The sequence below is a fragment of the Rhinolophus sinicus genome, linkage group LG17 (assembly GCF_036562045.2).
Source record: "Rhinolophus sinicus isolate RSC01 linkage group LG17, ASM3656204v1, whole genome shotgun sequence".
NCBI classification, from domain to species: Eukaryota; Metazoa; Chordata; class Mammalia; order Chiroptera; family Rhinolophidae; genus Rhinolophus; species Rhinolophus sinicus.
The window spans coordinates 53,899-74,621 of record NC_133766.1 but is presented as its reverse complement, the minus strand read 5'-3'; the positions used below and the strand labels follow the sequence as shown (position 1 = coordinate 74,621).

General features: G+C 58.7%; 2 protein-coding genes across 6 annotated transcripts; both read left to right on the top strand.

Moving 5' to 3' along the window:
• The first annotated feature begins 647 nt into the window (after positions 1 to 647).
• On the top strand, positions 648 to 14,593 carry ARHGAP30 (Rho GTPase activating protein 30). Of its 2 annotated transcripts, XM_019712995.2 has the most exons (12): positions 648 to 1,070; positions 5,480 to 5,582; positions 7,098 to 7,242; positions 8,065 to 8,147; positions 8,293 to 8,400; positions 8,961 to 9,088; positions 9,557 to 9,728; positions 9,808 to 9,911; positions 9,992 to 10,069; positions 10,586 to 10,987; positions 11,850 to 12,115; positions 12,200 to 14,593. In XM_019712995.2, the coding sequence occupies exons 1-12, from the start codon at positions 974 to 976 to the stop codon at positions 13,829 to 13,831; spliced, it is 3,318 nt and encodes a 1,105-aa protein (XP_019568554.2). In that variant the 5' UTR covers positions 648 to 973; the 3' UTR covers positions 13,832 to 14,593. The 2 variants fall into 2 exon arrangements, with proteins under 2 accessions (XP_019568554.2, XP_074178356.1); XM_074322255.1 differs by lacking the exon at positions 648 to 1,070 and having other exon boundaries at positions 7,102 to 7,242.
• A 911-nt stretch (positions 14,594 to 15,504) lies between these two features.
• Positions 15,505 to 20,680, top strand: USF1 (upstream transcription factor 1). 4 transcript variants are annotated; one of them, XM_019713001.2, is made up of 11 exons: positions 15,505 to 15,659; positions 17,217 to 17,309; positions 17,677 to 17,726; positions 17,819 to 17,903; positions 18,254 to 18,355; positions 18,549 to 18,744; positions 18,985 to 19,072; positions 19,207 to 19,265; positions 19,354 to 19,448; positions 19,664 to 19,792; positions 19,964 to 20,680. In XM_019713001.2, the coding sequence occupies exons 5-11, from the start codon at positions 18,257 to 18,259 to the stop codon at positions 20,051 to 20,053; spliced, it is 756 nt and encodes a 251-aa protein (XP_019568560.1). In that variant the 5' UTR covers positions 15,505 to 15,659; positions 17,217 to 17,309; positions 17,677 to 17,726; positions 17,819 to 17,903; positions 18,254 to 18,256; the 3' UTR covers positions 20,054 to 20,680. The 4 variants fall into 4 exon arrangements, with proteins under 4 accessions (XP_019568560.1, XP_019568557.1, XP_074178357.1 ...); XM_019712998.2 differs by having other exon boundaries at positions 17,819 to 17,934; XM_074322256.1 differs by lacking the exon at positions 15,505 to 15,659 and adding an exon at positions 15,765 to 16,302 and having other exon boundaries at positions 17,819 to 17,934.
• Positions 20,681 to 20,723: the final 43 nt, after the last annotated feature.

Here is a 20,723-nt window from a genome sequence, read left to right as displayed (position 1 = left end):
TGTGGAAGCCCTGAACCCCTGTACCCTCTTTCAGCACCACCCTCCCCATGATCCCAACGAGGGGAGGCCTAGCGGCCTGTGGCCCAGAGGGAAGGGGGAGTCACACGGCCTCCACAAGACCAGCAGCCACTGTGAGCATCCCCAGATGGGACAGTAGAGCTCAGAGCCCCTCCAGGACAGGCAGCACCTTGGTTTGCAGGTTGGGACGCTGTGTCACGTTGGAGTTCCCGCCCCAGGCCTGGAGGTAGGCAGCAGTGTGCGCTCATTACAAAGAAGCAGCTCATTCACGAGCCCCACAGAACGAATGTTTGAGGTGGGAGGATTTGAAGATGGGCTCGTCCACTCCCTTCACTTTTGTGTGTGGAAACGGAGGCTCTGTGGACTCCTGTCACTCCACAGGTGACAGGCCTGTGGGGGCAGCCCTGTGCTGCTTCACTTTCGGGCCAGCCCTGGGTCTCCACCTTGAACACCAGAATTCTGGTCTCCGAGGGTCAGTCACCTGCTGCGGCCCCGGGCACCAGCACCCCCCAAAGCTCTGACATCACCTCCCCTCAGCCAGTGAGGGAAGTCCCAGGCGTGGGTGAGGATCTGAATGTCAGTTGCCCGTCCCCGTCCCCCCCCTTAGCCTGTGTGGTTGCAAAGATGCTCTAACAGGAAGCGGGTTGAGGAGCTGCACAGCTTCCTGCACCCCCAGGGCTGCGGGGCCAGAAGGGCGAGTGCCAGGTCGGCCACGAGACGCAGCTTCTTGCCGGGGTCCTGGCAGCTTCCTCTTCCACAGCCACTTCCGTGCGGCTAGGGCCCCAGAGGCAGGAGCTGCTACCCGTTGCCAGGCCACCCTCTACCCCTAGTTGGGAGCCCTGCCCCTGGGGCCGGGCCAAGCCCAGAGGCTGGCTTGGGATCCCATGGGGGACTGGTAGAGGGCAAAGGTCCTGGGGGACAGAGGCAGCTGGGCCAGAGCCCTGGGGCTCCAGCCATGAAGTCTCGGCAGAAAGGAAAGAAGAAGGGCAGCTCGAAGGAACGGGTGTTTGGGTGTGACCTCCAGGAGCACCTGCAGCACTCAGGCCAGGAGGGTAAGGGGCCCCTCAGAGCTGCGCGCGGGAGGGGTGGAGCTTCTCCAGCCCCCCATCGAGTCTGAGGACACGAGCACCTCCGGGTGCCCATGGAGAAGGGGCAGTAGCTTGGGGTTGCCAGCCAGCAGCCAAGGCAGGAAATGTGCTCGGTGAAGAAGGCAGGGCCGCTCCCCTGTGACTGCCTGGGAGGGCACAGGGAGGCCAAGCGGGTGAGGATGGAGAGACTAGGAACCCGGAACAAGTAGGAGAATCAGAGGGAGGACCACTGGGGAGCAGAGGGAGGCTGAGGGCACGGGGTCAGGACATGGCTGGCAGAAGGGCCAACCCATGGTCCTTGGGGTGAATGGGATGAGACAGAAGGGCCCCGGGGGTCTGAGGCTGGCACCATGGTCGGAGGAGAGTGCCCAGGGACCAGGTTAAGGGGCTCGAGCCCTCTGCCACCACAGATGAGGGTGAGGAGTGGGGACAGTCCTTCCCTACTCTCCACGATTCTCCTGTGTCCCCGCACAAAGGAGAAGCTGGTTCAAAGTGCAGGACAAGGGGGGAGACTGCTGAAGTGGGGGCACCAGCAGAGTGAGAGGTGGCTTGAGGCCTGGTTTGAAGATGGGGTGGGGAGAGCAAAGGAGGGTGGTGCGGGGACTGTCTGTGGAGCTGGCCCAGCTTCCTCCCGGGGGGCTTGGAGGGCTTGGCACTCAGGAGGACCAGGGCCCAGAGTCCAGGCTTACTCCCTCCACTCTGTGCTTGGCCTGGAGTAAGTTGCCACTCAAAAACATTTCTTGACTTGAATTGAAATTGAACGCAGGTATCCTGGCCCGGCCCAGCTTGTCTTGGGCACACCGATCTCCTCCCAGAAAAGGGCCCGCTCTTCCCCCACCCCCACCCCACCCCAATCTGTCATTTCCTCTTTGTCCTCTGCTCTGCTCTGTGCTGTGGCCTGCAGTGGAGCGGGTGATGGTGGTTCCCGGCTCACTTCCTGCTCGTAGCCCCGCCCTGTATCCCCAGACACCTTCTTCCCCTTTTCTCCCCACCCAGAGGCCCCCATCCCTACTGGCCTCGGTTAAGGGAAAACCCAGGCCCCAAGGAAGAGTGTTGAATGGCTGACGCAGCTCCTTGGTGCCTGGTGCTTCTCAAAGGGCAAAGCCCAGCCGCCCCGTGCAGGGCGCAGGGCGACCCTTCACAGGGGCCTCCCCTTGACAGTGAAGACTCCCGGCCAAGGGCACATGGCTTCACTGGGGCTGATGTTCTCTTCCCAGTTCTCTGCAAACCCAGTGCAGCCTGTTCCTGGGCGCTGCCCTTCCCCATGGCCCGCCCTCCAAGCTCATGTTGAAACACTGAGCCCACATCCAGCACAGACCCGCTCCTTGACCCTTCCTGGCCTCTGTCTGCACCCCTGCGCGTCAGGGCCCTGTTCTCTGCCAGGGATAGACATCTGGTGGCCTGGCCCTGACCACAGTGCATCCTGGGGAAGGAGCACCTGCTGCCCTCCCAGAACCGCACCTGAGCCCAGGGGTTTGGTAACGGCCACGCTGGGGCCCAGGGCAGCTCCTCTCCCCTCCGCCCGCGCCCCCCCCCCCCAGCCCCTCCTGGCACTGACAGGTGGAAAGTGGAAGGACAGGGAAAGCTGGTGACGGCTTCTCTATCCCGAGGCCCAGCAGAAATGAAAGTCCTGGCCTGGACATCTGTCTCTCGTTCATTTTCCCTCTGATTATGTTGGTCCCCCATCCTCACACCCTGGCTCCATCTCAGCGTCTTCTCCCAGCTCTTTGTCCCAGCAGCTCCCTGCTCTCGTCCTTCCCCACCCCCCACAGGCCCCACACTATTGAGTTCTTCCTTTCCCGAATCTTTATCTCTTTGTAACACCTTGTTCAGAGTTCTGATTCTCCAGGTCCCTGAGCTTCAGGCCTCTCCCCTGACCTGCCCCAATTTCCTTGATGTCTCTATCCCTTTGACTCTGCCACCCCAACCCTGTCTCTAACTTGTATTTCTGACCCCAACTCTCTGATCGCTAGCTTCTTGACTCCCCTGCCATCTGACCCTGTTATCCCTTCTCCATTTCCTTGACCCATGTCCTCAGTGGCTCCGCTCGAATGCCTTCTTTAGTCTTCTCTGGAGGTTCAAAATCAACAGAAGGACAGGGTGGGGAAGATCCAGCTGGCTGGCTTGCGATCCATGTGAAAAGGACCTAGGGTTTAGGGGACAGCAGACTGTTTATGAGTCACGTGGTGGCCAAGAGTTGGTGTAGCATTAAGCGCCCATGACAGGAGAGCAGCTTCAACAAGGAAGGCCCACCCCATCTCTGCCTTCGGGGCAGGGTGCTCAGGTCAGGAGGGCCCTTGCAAAGGGCACAGGTCTGGAAGGGGCAGATGGTGACCTGCAGGGCCAGGACTAAGCTGGGGTGCCCAATCCAAGGCAGCTGTCCCCTCAGGTTGTGCACCTGCCCTAGGTGAGGTGCCTCTGGTAAGGAGGTGCTCAAGGGTGTGTGTGTGCACAGTGGGCTTGTGCAGGCCCAAGACTGAATGCTCCCTTCACTTGCGTACCCTCGGAGCCATCCTTGTCTTATCCAAGTCTTGGCTCTGGAGTGCAGGAGGGTTAGGGTGTGGACACAAGGTCATACGAGGCAGATAAAGTAGTGGTTGATGGATGAATTATTTCCTCCATTCTGTGTTTCTATCTTAATTCCACAAAGAAATTGGGATGGATGACTTCCAAACCACAAACCTTTACAAAAAGAGTAAAGGACGGAAGGAACTGAGTTGACAGGAGAACAGGAGGAAGGGTAAGATCAGGACCCAGAAATGCGTCTCAGCGGGTTCTGGCCGTGGGCTCTGAGCTTCCTGGCAATGCCAGTAGAGGTAACCCCAATCGGGTGGGAGCCTCATAAAGCCCAAAAGCAAAGCAAAGCAGGTGGCTTAGGAGAAACACCGCTTTTTCTGACACTGACGCCTGAGAAGGATGACTCTGGTGAGTGTCAGTTAATAGGACGACTCAATGTTTCATCTTAGGCAATATTCTCTATTAAATCTCCAGTGATGTCGCCAGTCCTCAGAGTTGATTGGTTAATTCACTGAGTCATTTAGTAACCATTTATTGAGCACAGGCTCTGCGGCGCACTGTGCTGGTTGCTGCGGAGGGTGTTACTATTTGTCCAAAGGCATAGACACAAAAGAAACCAATCATAACAAAGGGCAGTGAGTACTTTGACACAGATGTCAACGAAGGTCTGCAGCAGCCCCCACACCCGCAGGCAGAGCGGAGGACAAGTCCAGGCGAGGGGCGAGTAACAGGAGTGGTGGTCCTGAGGCTTGTTCATGGACTCGCCAAGGGCTGGATGGGGCGATCTGTTGGGGAATTGGTTGGGGCTGCAGCGGGAGCGCAGCTTGGACTTGATTTGTGAAGGGTCTTCTATATCACGCTGAGGAGTTTATATTTTATTCTGTATCTGGAAGATAAGCAGTGAAGCTTGGGGTGGAGCAGGGTGTGTGCAAGACAAAAGATGGAAAGCAGGGACATGCCTTGGAAATAGCTGTGTGGCCTTGTGGGGATGGGGTTCCATACATGGTTTTGAGGGTTACCCCATAGGAGACACCATGTCAGATGACACCGGGACCACCTAGATGGGCCATGCGTAGATTCTGTCCTCAGGGAGGCTACAGTCTAGCGACAGAGGAGGGGCCCAGGGTTGGGACTCATAATCTGCTTTTCGAGCTCTAGGAATTGTTTCCTGGCTCTAACTGGGTGACACTGGTCCCTCAGACTTTTGATCCTCAGTTTTCCTGTCTACAAAATGGGCACTACTAGGTACGTAATGCACAGTGCTAGGCACACAGACGCTTCTCTCCCGAATCGACCTCAGTGAAGGTTTGTCACTGTTCTGTGTACCTTCCTAGGACAGAACTAACGCCCATTAACTTGCTTCCCAGAGGGGGTGTCTCACAGCGCTCCCCTCAGCCCTGCTCCACTGTGGGTGGGACAACTCCTGTCCCTTTACCTTATGTAGAACGCTCTGGAAATGCACTGTCAGCACCAGGTCCTCACCTTGAGTCAGTCCCCTTTCAACCAGATTGCTGCCCCTGCAAAGATTCCAGAGTAGCAGCTAGGAATCACAGCGAGATGAGTTTCAGCTCGACAGGGCAGAGCATTCTAACAGGAAGGGAGAGTCTGCGTGGCAGTGAGCCCCTCACAGGGTGGGGGTGGGGGGGCATATGCTGAGGCTGCAGACCCCATAGGCAGAGGCTGTGGGGTTGGCAGGTTGGAGCCGATGCCCCTTGAGAATCGGACAAGCCTCTCTTGGGTGGGCTCTGCCCTCAGTGTCCCCAAACCCCCTTTTCTGATGCTTCCGTCCTGCAGGCCCCTGCTATCTCTGACCCCCAGACCTCTGACTTCTCTTCCTCTGCCCCGTGTGTCCCCAGTGCCCCAGGTGCTAAGGAGCTGTGCAGACTTTGTGGAGGAGCACGGAGTGGTGGACGGCATCTACCGCCTCTCAGGGGTCTCCTCCAACATCCAGAAGCTCCGGTGAGTCAGGCAGTGCAGGCAGGGCTGTCGCCAGGTAGCCACGAGCTGGGGGGCGGGGGTAGGGGGTGGGGAGGGACAAAGGTGCTGCGGACTGTCTCAGGGAAGGGCTCCCGGAAAAGGGGGGCCATGCGCCCCAGGCCCGCCAGCGCCCTGCACACACACACACATACACACACACACACACAAACACACACACACACGCCTCTCCACGCCCACATACACCACCCAGCTTTTTAAAAAGTTCAGATATAATCCTCAAACCATAAAATTCACCATTACAAAATGTACAATTCGTGCCTTTTAGTATGTTCACAGGTACGCATCTATCACCACGATCTAATTCCAGGACATTTCATCACCCTGGAAAGAAACCCCCTCCCCATCAGCAGTCACTCCGCATTCTCCCCCCCAACCCCTGGCACCACTGGCCAACTTGTCTCTGTGGATTTTCCTGGACATTTCACACAAGTGCAACCAGACATCTGTGACCTTCTGTATTTGGCTTTTTCACTTAGTATGTTTTCAAGGTTCGTGCATGTTGTCATGTGTACCAATGCTTCATTTCTTTTCATGGCCGAGTGGTACCCTGTTTTACAGTTTCAGCACGTTTAGTTTATCCATTCATCAGTTAATGGCTCTCTGGCTTGTTTCCACCTTTTGGTGTTATGAATACGTCCACGTGCAAGTGTTTGTGTTGACTTGTGCTTTCATCTTCTGAGTATTTGCACAGGAGTGGGTAATATTGCTGGGTCATATGGAAACTCTATGCTGCACTCGTAAAAGAACTGCCACACTTTTCCCATAGCAGTTTCCTCATTTTACATTCCCACCATCAGTGTCTGAGGGTTCCACTTTCTCCACATCCCTGCCAACACTTGTCACTCTGTGTCTTTTTTTATTATAGCAACCCCAGTGGGTGTGAAGTGACAGTTTATCTATCCTTGCATTTCCCTAGTAGCTAGGGAAATATGGGCATCTTCTTGTGAGCTTTTTGGCCATTTGTATGTCTTCTTTGGAGAAATGTCTATTCGAATCCTTTGTCCATTTTTAAATTGGGTCATTTGTCTCTTTTGAACTGTTAAGAGTTTTTTTAATATGCTGGATATTAGGCAGTTATCAAATCTGTGAGTCCCACATACTTTCTTCCACTCCGTGGGCAGGCCTCACCTTCCTGACAGTGGTCTTTGACACACAACAGCTTGTGATTTTGATGTTTGATTTATTTTCTCTTTTGTTACTTGTGCTTTTCATGTCAACCGTTGCCTAAAGCAAGGTTACGAAGATTTACACTTATGTGTCCTTCTGAGAGTTACACGCACCCACCCATCTTACAGGTGCCCAGGACACATTTAGGCTCATCCCCCACTCCCACTGACCCCTACAGACCCCACATCGCAACTCACACCTGCAGCTACAGCCCTGACGAGCGTCCCCGTGGACATGCACGTGTGTCCTCACCTCCGCTCTGTACGCGACACACACGCCCACCCCCCCTGAGTGTGTGCACTTCCCTAGGCAGGAGTTCGAGGCTGAGCGGAAGCCAGACCTGCGGCGGGACGTGTACCTGCAGGACATCCACTGTGTGTCCTCCCTGTGCAAGGCCTACTTCAGGGAGCTGCCCGATCCCCTGCTCACCTACCGGCTCTACGACAAATTCGCTGTGAGTCAGCGTCTGGGTGGCTGCCCTGGGGCTGACATCCCAGGTGTGTCCAGTGCCACGCAGAGTCCCAGTGATCCTGAGTGACAGGGACTCATCCCTGGGGAAGACTCCTCCCCTGAATCTTCTCTCCCCTACCTGTGCCCTCCCCACCCCTCCCCTTCATCCTTTCCCTAAGGCCTGTGGACCACATGCAGGGGTGACACTTGGGGGAGGAGTAGGGACCAGGGGGTCAGAGCTGCAAGGCCCTTGGAAGTCACCTGGACCGAGGTCCCCGACCACATGCAGGGGTGACACTGGGGGGCCCCTACTTTTAAGGGAATGAGAACCCTTTTTGGAACTCTCCATGAACTGCTTGTATGTTGACCATCTGTAAGAAAACGTGACAAAAATGCCGTCCAGAATGAAAGTTTAAAACGAGTTGCACTTTATTGAGCATGACAATATTTGGAGCTCTGACCACTGTGGCAGCCGGTGGCCCACGCGGCTAACCTGGGTGGGCGTGGCCTCCCAGCGTACCTTGGAATAGCCACGCCTAGGGGCACCCACGGTGTGTGTGTGTGTGGGGGGCATGGCTACAGTCCAGTGCCAGAGAGCCACCCACAGAGGACTACGCCACAGGGTAGCAGTGAGTTGCTCAGGGCCACAAGAGCTTTTAAGTGGTAGAGCCCAGATTCAGCGGCAGGTCTGTGTGCCCCAGATCGGAGCTGTCTGCTGCCAGCGTGTGTTGTTTCCTCCGGGGCAGGGAGTCGCTCAGAGCTCCAGGCAGTAAGCAGGGCCAGTGCTGCGGCACTGACTCCGGCTTCTGGAACCCTCCCTAACCAGGAGGCTGTGGCAGTGCAGCTGGAGCCCGAGCGCTTGGTCAAGATCCTAGAGGTGCTTCGGGAACTCCCCGTTCCAAACTACAGGTGTGTGTGGCCCCCCACCCCACCCTGACGCCCCCACACAGCCCAGGCGCATGCTCCTCCCGGCGCCAGCTCCCAGGTCCCAGCCCCACGCCTGCCTTGTGTGGCCCTGTGTGACCCCCCTGGCCCGTGGTGCCCCTCTCCGCAGGACCCTGGAGTTCCTCATGCGTCACCTGGTGCACATGGCCTCATTCAGCGCTCAGACCAACATGCACGCACGCAACCTGGCCATCGTGTGGGCTCCCAACCTGCTGAGGTGGGCACTGTGTGGGGACGGCTCTGGGAGGGCTGTGGCTGTGTGGATGCAATGAGGGCAGAGGGGGACTCACAGAGCCCGGTGAGAAACGGGGAGGCACAGGGTCACCCTGAGTGGGGTGGCACTCACCCCATAACACGCTCTGAGCGTGGGCAAAGTCCCTACGGGCAGCCCTTTGAGTATCCTCACAGTGTCACTGAGCTCAGGGACTTGAACAGGACAGGTCCTCATCAAGTGTGTATTGGGCAAATGTCTTGCAGTCTGTTGGAGAACTGGCCTGCATATCATTCTTTATGGTGCAAGGCAGATTGTGAGAAATCCCGATATTCATTATAAACAAAGCACTGTGGGTGTACGGGACGGTAGAAATTAATTGAGACGAGGATGTCCAAGAAGGCTTCCTGGAGGAAGTGGCATTTGAGACTTGACTCGTGCATATGGTTTAAGAGAAGGAGATGGCGCTAAGGGCAAGCAGGGGAAAGGGTGCAAAGTACGTGCAGGGAGAATTCAGGGAAGGCAGTGAGGTGGGGCTGTGGGAGAATAAGTCCATGTCTCCACAGGTCTAAGGATATAGAGGCTTCAGGCTTCAATGGGACGGCGGCCTTCATGGAGGTGCGTGTGCAGTCCATCGTGGTCGAGTTCATCCTCACGCACGTGAAGCAGCTCTTTGGGGGTGCTGCCCTCTTGAGTGAGTGTCCTTCCGGCCATATCAGCACTTCTGTCTGGGAGTTGAGTCAGAGCCACAGGAAGCATCAAAAGGGGTCTAGTTCAGTCTGCCCGTTTTGCAGATGAGGAAACCGAGCCTTGCAGGGAGGTGGTGCTTACAGCCACCTCTCCAGGGCGAGGGCCTGGAGAGACAGTGGTGCAGTCAGGACTGGAGCAGGCTGCTCTCGACCTGGGCATAGCTTGACTCTTAATCGCTGTCCTGGGTCTCAAGCTGCTGACTGATCATTGTCATGCCAGCCCACCAGGCCAGTGTCATTGGGATCTCCTGGCCGTTTGTCCTGGAAAGCTCACTCCCTCTTGAGGGGCCAGACAGGGCCCTCCGGGCATATCCGTAGCGTGGTAGTGGGTGAGTGGGCAGGTAGATGAGCTGGGTGCCTGCAGCCCTGTCTTGTCTCTGTTCTTGGCCGGTCAATCCCTCTTCTTTTCCGAGGTGGTGAGATGGATAGCGGATGGCGGTCCCTTCCAGGGGCCCGGGCGTCGGGCAGCCCTGAGGACCTTATGCCCAGGTCCCTGCCCTACCAGCTGCCAAGCGTCCTGCAGGCTGGGGACGGGCCCCCACAGATACGGCCCTACCACACTATCATTGAGATTGCCGAACACAAGTAAGGCCTCCTTCCTGGACCCTCCTGCCCCACGCTGACTGCCAGGTGCCAACCCCAGTGATTTCTCCATCCCCTCCAGGAGGAAAGGGTCTTTGAAGGTCCGGAAATGGAGATCGATCTTCAATCTGGGTCGCTCTGGCCATGAGACCAAGCGTAAACTTCCGCGGGGGGCTGAGGACAGGGGTAAGTCTGGGGAGGTACGGGAGAGCTGCAGCGCGGGTTGGGGGGCCAGGCCCTGCCTCTATGCTGTCCTTGCCTTGCAGATGACAAATCTGATAAGGGGACGCTGCGGCCAGCCAAGAGCATGGACTCACTGAGTGCTATGGCTGCGGCCGGTGATGGTGAGTATAGGTGTGCATTCCCATGTGTCTGCGTGCGTGTGTGCACATATACCCATGTGTGCACGTGCTGTGTTATTAACAGCACGGGCCTGTGAGCAACTGTGTGGGAGCATGTCTGTGAGTGTGTCTGTAAGGGAATCACAGTATTATTAATAAGATCACTGTGAATTTGTGTGTGTGTGTGTGTACATGTGGCCACGTGTGCTCACTAACTTAAAAACTATGTAATGAGCGTCTATTATATACCAGCCACCAAGCCAGGTGCTGAGTTAACAGTGGTGACTTCATTGCCCCTCTATGGGTGGTACAAGCACAAGCAGAGACAGAGTGGTGTGAGCATAACAGCCTGTGACTGTCTTCAGGCAGGGAAAGGGGTCCTAGGTATGTGCAGGCAGGGTGACCTTGGACCTGCTGGCTGTGGAGTGTTTGCTGGAGTGGCCAAGGGAGCTGGGAGCATCACTGATGTGTGCAGGTCCCTTGCAGCTGAAGCTGTTGCCCACCTCTGCCCCTCCGCAGAGCCAGAGGGGCTGGTGGGAGCCAGCAGCCCCCGGCCAAGCCCGCTGCTGCCTGAGAGCTTGGAGAGTGAGTCTGTGGAGGCAGCAGATGGTGAGCCAGAGCCTGACGCAGAGGCCCCGGGCAACAGCAACTCTGAGCCCGGCACGCCGCGAGCGGGTCGGTCAGCGATCCGTGCTGGGGGCGGCAGCCGTGCGGAGCGCTGTGCTGGCGTCCACATCTCAGACCCCTACAACGTCAACCTCCCGCTGCACATCAGCTCCATCCTCAGCATGCCCCCAAACATCATCTCCAACGTCGCCTTGGCCAGGCTCACCCGTGGCCTGGAGTGCCCTGCTCTGCAGCCCCGGCCAAGCCCTGCCTCTGGCCCCGGCCCCGGCCCCGGCCTTGGCCCTGGGCCCCCAGGTGAGGATCCAGGGGCCGCCCAGCACTGGGAGAGGGGACTAGAACTCCAGGCGGAGCTGGGACGTTGGGGACATCAGAAGCCGCAGGCCACGGGCTTTGGGTGGGTAACTTCAGCTGGCTCCCTGGTTCAAGGCTGGGGGATCCAATGATATTATGTCTGAACTGGTGTGAAACCCACAGAGAGGGGACCGGTCATCTACCCAAGGGTGGGGTCTGTGTCAGGGGTCATCGCGTCCAAGGTGGGGACGTGCACTGTCATGGGAATAACAGTCAGCACATTAACTCTAACAGGTGACATTTATCAAGGGCTTATCACACACCAAGTGCTGAGCTAAGGGCTTTGCAGGTGTAGCTTATTTCGTTTTCGCATAATCCGTGACACGGGTGCTATCCTGTTACAGCAGCAGGACCTACCTGAGACTTGGGTTAAGCAATTCGTTACTAATTTAGGTGGGAGGTGGCAGAGCTGTGGTCTGACCTTTGCTCTGACTCCACTTCCTCAAGAGTCAGTGGTGACAAGTGCTGGGGCACACAGGGCAGTGGGTAAGGCCGTGGGCCGTGGAGTTGGGTCGTGTGGGTTCAAGTTTCGTCTGTGCTACTTGTTGTGTGACCTGGGACAAAGTGTTTACTCTCTCAGAGTCTCAGTTCCCTCATATATATAATGAAGATAAATGTCCCGATAGGGTGGTTTTGTGTGGAAGGTAGGACAGCATATTGCAAAATGCATAGATGGTGCCTGGCACCTGGTGGGAGCCCAGTAACGGCAGCTGTGAGCCGAAAGTCCCAGTGCTGGGCCCGCGCTGCAGCAGTGCTAGCAAGGGCTTTGGCCTTTGTACTCCTGGGACTACCTTTTCTCCGACAGACGAGAAGTCAGAGGCCAGTCCCTGCCCGAGCCCCCTGGCTGGCTCAGACCCAGAGGACATGGCCGCGGGCCTGGACGCCTGCCTGTCTCAGGAGGTGCAGGATTCCTTCTCCTTCCTCGAGGACTCAAGCAGCTCAGAGCCTGAGTGGGCGGGGGCGGAGGACGCAGCAGCAGCCCAGGCAGCAACTGCAGCAGCAGCCTTCTCCCCCGGGGAGGACGAGCCTGGGATGAACTACCTGGAGGAGCTCCTGGGAGCTGGGCCGCAGGTGAGGAGGAGCTGGGCCGGGCTTGCGGGTGGTAAGCTGGGGGAGGCAGGACCAGCTGGTCCTCAGACAGCGCTATGCCCGCAGGTGGAGGAGTTCTCTGTGGAGCCGCCCCTGGATGACCTGTCTCTGGATGAGGCACAGTTTGTCCTCGCTCCCAGCTGCTGTCCCCTGGACTCTGCTGGCCCCGGACCTGAAGCAGAGGAGGAAAATGGGGAGGAAGTCTTTCTGAGTGCCTACGATGACCTAAGTCCCCTTCTGGGGGCCAAAACCCTGGCCTGGGAGGGTCCCGGCAGTCCGGAGGCCGAGGCCGCAGGGTGCAGGACTCAGGAGGCGCCAGGGCAGGCTGAGGGGCGGCAGGCACAGGGGGCAGTTGGGGACGACGAGGAGGCTGAGCCTGGCAGCAGGTGGGACATCAGGGAGGAGGCTGAGGGGAGCCCAGAGAGGGAGCTAGAGGCTGCAGAGGCAGGTGAGGACGGAGGAGGGTCTGGGGGAAGCCAGGAGATGATGGTCAGTTCAAGCGGGAAAGGCAGGGAGGCCATGGGCGAGGAGCCCAAAGGTCAGCAGGGGGAGGCGAGTACGGAGGAAGCTAAGGGTGCGGAGGACACAGGAGGGGAGCAGGGGAAACACCAGGAGGAAAGGAAGACTGAGCGAGAGGAAGGGTCTGAGGAAGGAGAGGGAACCCAGGTAGAAGCTGGAAGGGACCCAGAGCTCGAGGCCCCGGAGGACAGAGCTGCTGATGAGAGCCAGGGAGCTGGACACAAACAGGAGGCTGAGGGAGGCAGAGAGGACGAGGATGAAGTCAAAGGACACAGGGAGAATGGGGACCAAGGGGCAAGAGAAGACAAAGGAGATGGTGAAGACAGCACAAGTGCAGAAGAATCAGCTGAAGGAGGAGCGGGGCAGGTCAGCAAGGAACGGGAGAGTGGAGATGGAGAGGCGGAGGGAGACCGGACGGCTGGAGGACATTTAGAAGACGACTTCCTCTTTGAAGGGCCTTGTGGAGAGTCCCTGGAGGTTGACGGTGCCAAAGAGGGCAACGCCCAGCCCTCTGAGATGGAGCGGGCACCCCCACAGCCACCTCGGCTGGAGGACATGGAGCCTGAGGGGCAGCCCAGTCCGGAGGAGGGTTGCAGCCTGTGGCCCTCTCTCCTGGGCCCAGCCGGTGGTGTGAGCATGCGCCTGGCTGCCACCATGGTTCAGGTCCAACAGGTGCGCTCCGTGCCAGTGGTGCCCCCTAAGCCACAGTTTGCCAAGATGCCCAGTGCGATGTGTAGTAAGATCCACGTGGCTCCTGCAAACCCATGCCCGAGGCCTGGCCGGCTCGATGGGACTCCTGGGGAGAGGGCTTGGGGGTCCAGAGCCTCCCGCACCTCCTGGAGGAATGGGGGCAGTCTTTCCTTTGATGCTGCTGTGGCCCTGGCCCGAGACCGCCAGAGGACTGAGGCCCAGGGAGTTCGGCGGACCCAGACCTGTACTGGGGGAGAGGACTACAGCCTCCTCCCCAGAACCTCCCCCTGTAGCGTGACCCCTGCCCATTCCCCTCGGCCCCTTAGCTTCTTGGAGCTCCCATCTGTAGGCACAGAAGGGTCTGGACCCCGGAGTCGGCTTAGCCTGCCCCCCAGAGAAGCCCAGCCCCCTCACCCCCTTCTGCCCCCACAGCGTCGAACATATGCATTTGAGACACACGCCAACCCTGAGAAAGGCGAGGGACTGTAACAGGCCAGAGCACTGGGCAAAGGGGACAGGAGTTGCCCTGAATCTCTGGGTCCCTGACCAGCTGTGACTTCTGCAGCCTGAGCAGCTGTGGAGCCCACCTCTATGGGTTCCGGCCCTCTAGCGTCTCTCTGCCTGTGGGAGGCACTGCCTCGGTTGGTTTGCCTGAACTTGGCTCAGACACAAAGCGCTTATTCCTCAGGAGATTCCCCAAGAAAAGGTCCTGTTCCTAGGGAGTGAGGTCACTGGCCAGAGGGAAGAAAGAGCAGGCAGAACACTTCAGAGGCCTGTCAAAGTGAAGACTGAAGGGGGAACTCCGGCCAAGTTTCTGCCTCCTCTGAGGCCGTGAACTTCTCTCCATGGAAGCCCCCAGCGTGGGGGTGGGGAACAGGGCCGGCTCTGAGCCTTTCACACACAAACACTTGGAGGATTGCTCAGCTTGTTCTGTCCTTGGACCCCTGTATCCCTGCTGGCCCTCTTAGTCCCTGAGTAGGAGTGACACGTTCAGCAGGCTCTTTGAAGACCTCGGTGTTTGCTGGAGGGACTGGCTCCCTTTCTATCTCCTCCACCCCTGCCTCTGTCACCTGAAGGAAGAGGCCTGTCTGGCGTCTCGTTTTGCCTTTGGAGTCATTTCCTCCTATTCCAGGGAAGGGGAAGGGTATCCCCTAGGCACTGGAATTGCTTCTCCAGGCGGGCCGGGGCCTCCAGTCCCATTCTAAGGAAGGGGTGACGTTTCAGAATAAAAGTTGTATTTTTACATGTAAACAGTGGGATTTCATTATTCTTATGCAAGTCTTGTGTGATAGGTATGCTAATTGCATACGTTTGGCCAATTGTGGTCGTCCTGTTGTTCGTGAGCTCTTCCTCAGTTGCCATGGAGACCTGCGGCTAGAAACCAGAGCTGGGCTCTTGGCGGTCAGGAGATGGGAAGAGAAACCTACGTTGACATAATGTCCACCACGCGCCATGAAGGCTGGGTCTCCGGGGCGCACGGAGTCTCTGCCCTCGGCCGTACGAAGCTGTCGGGCGGGGAATGGCCTCTGCATTTTGGTCGAGGAAACTAACGCTAATGGAGCCCAAAGGCCTGCCAGCGGTGTGGGCGGTGACGCGTGGCAGACGTGGCTGGGACCCCTGGAGTCCGGCTCCGCTCGGCCCGTCACGCCGCGCTCCTCCGACCCCGACGGGGGGAGGGCGGGTGCTGACCGGCGAGGACGGGAAGCGAGGTCCCCGTCACAGGCTCGAGCCTCAAAAGCTGGGAGCCCGGGGGCGGGGGTGTTTGTGTGCGCGGCTCTGACGCCGCCACGAAGCAGCGGTCAGGCCTGAGCGCGCCCAGCCACGTCCTAGCCTCCAGCAGGAAACGCTGCACGTCGTGCCCCGACTCCCCCTTGGCCGCCCGGACGCCCTCGGTAAGGACGGCGCGGCGGCCACGCCCGTGCCCACACCTCTGCGGGCCTCACGCCCTCTCCCGGAACTGAACGACACGGCCGCGTCCAGCTGGAAGAGCGGAGCACAGCCAGGCGTCTCCCCCCTGCCGCCGCCGAAAGCGCCGGCCTCTCGTCATCCTTCCGGGTTCCCGGGAAGTCTCCGCCCCTCGGCCCCAGCCACGCCCCCGTGCGGCGCACCCCGCAACCCTCAAGGCGCCGCGAGGGGAAGTGGGCGGCTCCCGGCTGGGCGGGCCCACCGGGCACTTCCGCCCCTCAGCGGCACTTCCGCCCCTCAGCCGCATGGCCGCGCGCCGGGGTCGCGCATGCGCAGCGGTCCATGGAGCTGCCGGAGTCGGGACAGGGGCTGCTCTGTCGGGGAGAACCGGCGGCTGAGGCGGCCTTGGCCCGTGAGTGCGGGGCCCGCGGGAGGCTGGAGGCTGGGTGGGCCGGCCAGACCGGGCGGCCGTGGCTCTGTTTCCGTGTTTCACGTCCGGGGACGCCTGGGGAAGCCTTTGTTTTGAGGGAGGGGCCGTGCCAGGCTCTTTATCTCCCACCCGCTTTGTGGGCCGACTCGCGCCCGCCCCGCGCGTCCCGCCCTGCGCGCCCGGCCGAGCGCGGCGCCCTCTCGGCCGGCTCGGCGGGGCCGGGGCCGGGGCGCGCGCCTGTGGCCGGCGAGCCTGCGGGAGACGCCGCCGCGCTCCCCGGCGAGGTCTGCGCGCCGGCTGCTGTCGCGACGGGACTGTTGCCCCTTTGTGTCCGGACCGAGCAGGGCTCTCGCTGGGCCCTCGTCGCCCGAGCGTGCACGGCACAGCGTCCCTTCCTGCTCTCCGTGTCGCGTGCCCTCGTGCTCAGGAGATGCTTCCGCACGTCCCGCGAGGATGTGAATGCGCAGCCTGAGCCGGCGGCTGTCCTCGGCGGCTGTCCCTGGCTGACAGCTGTGGGCGCTGGCGACGCCTCCCGCGCCCCGCGCTCGTTCACTGCCTCCTCCTGCAGTCAGCGCCGCGAGCCTGGAGGGGCACTGTCCCCGCAGGTTCCAGGACGGAGAAGCAGGTGGTCCCCAAAGCCGGCGCCACTTCCCCTTGGGGACTGGGGGCTTCTTGCAGCGGTACTTCCTCCGGACAGTTTCACTTTCAGTTCCCAATTCTTTTTTTTCTGTTTGGTTAACACTTTCCTTGGATTCGGGCTTTCAAAGGGTCATCCGCTGAAGATTTTCCTTGGATAGGAAAGGTTTGGGGGACTGAATGGGTAGAGAATTTACACAAAAGTTACCCTTTCATGTGGGATTTATTTTATTGGTTTGTACCATGTAGCTGTTTCTTTCTGGAGGCATCTGTCTGCTCAACCCTTTGTTTTTCCTGCCCCCTGGCTGGGTGTCAGGGTCCTAAGGAAGGCACTTTGTGGATGGATTCCTCCCTCATTCATTGTCCCTTGTCTTTTCCAACCCTGGCCTGGAGTTTTCTCCCTTCTTGCTGAGGCTCCATTGATTTGGAGTTGTCATGGCAACATTGTAGCAACTCTGTTGTTCTTAGGCTCGGTGAATAAAATAGATGGGGCTTGAAGAGGATACACTTGGGCTTGAAGAGGATACACTTGGGCTTTTGAATCTTTAACCAATAATAACTGATATAAATCTGCACACCCCAAAACAAGAGCCCTGTCACTGGAATGGGGCCCGAGGGCCAAGTGTGGCATTTATAATTCCGGAGGGTTTTCCAACGGCAATGGGGTTCAAGTTTTCCCTTCCTAGGTTTGAGAACAGACATTTCTTGGTTCACTGTTTATACAGTTGCTTTTTCAGTCACTGTAGCCCCTTCCCCAGCATCAGAATGAAGGAAGCTGATTGTGCCCTGTTCTTGGCTGTGTCTTCATGGAGCCTAAGTTCTAGATATGGGCGGGTGGGGTGGGGTTGGGGGGAAGGCTGCTCAGTTTCCTAGAGTCACTGCAAACTACCTGATTTCTACCAGGACTTAGCACTCAGGCCTGTGAGTCAGGAGATACAAAGACTTCCAAAGAAGGACCAGTTCCTCGGATGTGCCCCCTCACAGAGAGATGAAGGGGTGAGTGAAGAAGAGGTAGGGTCTGGGATGGGGGACGGGAGGCCTAGAGAATGCAGAATGGCTCAGAGCACTGGCTCTGGAGCCAGGCAGGCCTGGGTTCAGGTCACAGCTCCATCACTTACTAGCTCTGTGGCTGGCCTTCCCTTCCATAAAACGAAAGTAGTGTTACCAGCGCCACTCATGGTACTGAATAGGATGTGCCTGTTCAGTGCTTAGCTCGGCTTCCATACGCAGGGAACACTCAGTAGATTCTAACCTAACCTCGCTCTGTGGGGAATGCCAGTGAGCTTGGGAGCCACATGTTACTGGGCCAGTGAGCTTTACAGTCACTCCTCCCCTGATTCTCCCCATGTCCCTCCACAAACAGGCAGCAGAAAACAGCTGAAACGGAAGAGGGGACAGTGCAGATCCAGGAAGGTGAGTGGTAGAAACAGAAGTGAGTTGGGATCAAGAGCCCATCATGGCCACTCTCTCTCCCATGGGCTACCTCCTGTGCTCTTGTAATTCAGGTGCAGTGGCAACTGGGGAAGACCCAACCAGTGTGGCTATTGCCAGCATCCAGTCAGCCGCCACTTTCCCTGACCCCAACGTCAAGTACGTCTTCCGAACTGAGAATGGGGGCCAGGTAAGGGAGGGGGCCAGGTGGCTGCAGGTGTTCCTGGGGGTTGGGATTGAGGGAGGTCGTTGAACCTGTCAGGGGAGACCTGGCTTGGAGGATGAGGTGAAGCTGTGGGCTATTTAGGGGGTGGGGGTGGGGCACTACATTTGCAGTAGAGATTGGTACGGGGTAGGGCTACGCTGAAACCTCTGTGTGGGTGCAGGAAGGGGAGAGGCTGGGTCTGTGTCCCTGAAGGGCTCGTATTCTATCTACGAGAAGCTCTGTGAGGGGCCCCGGGAGCCTTAGCACGTACACTCTCATCCTCTCTTCCCCTCCCTGCTTCTAGGTGATGTACAGGGTGATCCAGGTGTCCGAGGGGCAGCTGGATGGCCAGACTGAGGGGACTGGTGCCATCAGTGGATACCCTGCCACTCAATCTATGACCCAGGTACAGGGGTGTGGTTGGGGGAGGGAACTGGCTCTCTGAAGAGTGAAATGAAGAAAGGAAACAGTGGGGGGGGCCCGAGGCCCCCAGAGCTGCCTGTGCCTGTCTGGATGCCTCTCCCTCTGGGTAGCTGCAGAGCAGTTCCTGGGGGAGAATCTAACCGTCACTGGACTCAGTTCTCTTGCTCCCCTTGCAGGCGGTGATCCAGGGTGCATTCACCAGTGATGATGGCGTTGACACAGAGGGCACAGCTGCTGAGACGCATTACACTTACTTCCCCAGCACGGCCGTGGGGGATGGGGCGGCAGGGACAACATCCGGGAGCACAGCAGCTGTCGTCACTACCCAGGGCTCCGAGGCACTGCTGGGACAGGCGACCCCTCCCGGCACTGGTAAGATGCTGTGAGGTGCTGGCTGGAGGGGCTGGCATGGGCTGTGGGCCAGCCGCTGGGCGCTGGGCCTCTCCCCATGGCCCCTAAGGATCACTGAGGCCTGCGCAGGCGGGGGGTCTGGGGCTGCCCTTCCAGCAGAAGGAAGTTCCCTCTTGTCAGAGGCGGGTCCCAGGGCCTTGGCCTCAGCTGGCTGACGTTTCTCGCCCCATGTCCTTACGGCACCCACCTGCATGCTCACAGGTCAGTTCTTTGTGATGATGTCACCACAAGAAGTGTTGCAAGGAGGTGGCCAGCGCTCCATTGCCCCCAGGACCCACCCTTACTCCCCGTGAGTAACCCTGTCTCTTCTCAGTTCCGTGAGTGGTCTTAGTCCCTGCCAAATCCTGTGCGATTCCTGACCCCACAGTCCAATCTTACTTTTTGACCTTCCATCACTCTGGCTACCCTGGGCTCCGTTGTCAGGAAGTCAGAAGCTCCCCGGACAACTCGGGATGAGAAACGCAGGGCTCAGCATAATGAAGGTAGGGGTGGCGTGCTGGGGTTGGGGACAGCAGTGATGTCTGAGGGGGACTTCTCGCCGCTCACCTTGTCCCCCACTTTGCCCCACAGTGGAGCGCCGCCGCCGAGACAAGATCAATAACTGGATTGTGCAGCTGTCGAAGATCATCCCCGACTGCTCCATGGAGAGCACCAAGTCTGGCCAGGTCATGGCGGGACCCTGGGGTGGGCGGGAGGCCCGCATCCTGTCTCCTGGTCTTGTGCCCAGATGTGGTCGCAAGTGGGCACTCACGGCACTGCTTTCTTCTTATCTCTCTCTGAGGCTCCTCAGGGGACACCGAGGTCCAAAGTGTGAGCGAGCTTCTGGAACGCAAGCCACGTGACTTATCCTAGTCCTCATTTTGTTGGCTTTTTCTTGCAGAGCAAAGGTGGGATTCTCTCCAAAGCCTGCGATTACATCCAGGAGCTTCGGCAGAGTAACCACCGGTTGTCTGAAGAGCTGCAGGGGCTGGACCAGCTGCAGCTGGATAATGACGTACTTCGACAGCAGGTAGAGTCCAGGCCTCAGTGCAGCCCCTGCGGCCCCACGGCCTCTGGCCCAGTTGGGGACGCTGCGCTTGGTTGCCATCTTCTTCCCGTCCGTGGGGGTCATCCGCGGAAGTTAGGGACTTGGCTGTGCCACGCGTCTACCTCGCCCCTTAGTGCCTCCTTCTCACGGCAGGTGGAAGATCTGAAAAACAAGAACCTGCTGCTGCGAGCCCAGCTGCGGCACCACGGGGTGGAGGTGGTCATCAAGAGTGACAGCAACTAGCTGTGGGCATCCAGGGCTGTGGGCCCTACAGCCCTGTTCCCAGGACTGCAGACAGCCCAGGAGCAGCAGGCTAACCTGGGCCCCTTTCCTTCACTGCCCACTTCTGGCACGGACGGGACTGGGGGAGCTGAGAGGCGCGTGTCCAGAGGCCCTGTGGTACAGCAGCCTGCAGGGGTGTGACACATGGATGTGTCCTGACAGCCTCGCCCAGCCCCACCGCGCAGCCCTGGGCCCCGGGGCCCCTCCCGCACAGTGCGTGTGCGGGCTCCATGCTGAGTACTGGACGCTCGGAAGTTGGGGGTCGCCCAGTGCTTGCTCACAGTGCCAGCAGAGGGTTTGCTGAGCAGTGCTGCTCCGGATACCCTGGGAATCGGGAACTTGCACTGGTTCTCCCGACCCTGGAGCTCAGAGGTGCACCTGAGGACGCTGGGGAACAGATGCTGAGCAGTGGCTGCTGCCCCAGGAGAAGACTGGCCCTCAGCGGAGGCCTATGCAGTAGCCTCTGGAGCCAGGGAGAGCCGCAGGCCGGGGCTCAAAGGACCTTCCCCTTCCTGGGGATTGGGTCTTTTTTCCCTTTTCTTTCCTTTTTTTTTTTTTTCAAAAAAAGATAAAATATTCAGAGCCACAGTTGTCTCCTGTTTTCTCTTCTTTTGTGGGCCCCTGGGGCAGG

Coding starts and splice junctions, on each gene's coding strand:
- ARHGAP30 (XM_019712995.2), top strand. CDS start 974: ATGAAGTCTCGGCAGAAAGGAAAGAAGAAGGGCAGCTCGAAGGAACGG. Junction 1,071..5,479: donor GCAGCACTCAGGCCAGGAGG/GTAAGGGGCCCC, acceptor GTGTGTCCCCAG/TGCCCCAGGTGCTAAGGAGC. Junction 7,243..8,064: donor GGCTCTACGACAAATTCGCT/GTGAGTCAGCGT, acceptor CTCCCTAACCAG/GAGGCTGTGGCAGTGCAGCT.
- USF1 (XM_019712998.2), top strand. Junction 17,727..17,818: donor GACAGTGCAGATCCAGGAAG/GTGAGTGGTAGA, acceptor CTTGTAATTCAG/GTGCAGTGGCAACTGGGGAA. Junction 19,266..19,353: donor CAGGGCTCAGCATAATGAAG/GTAGGGGTGGCG, acceptor TTTGCCCCACAG/TGGAGCGCCGCCGCCGAGAC.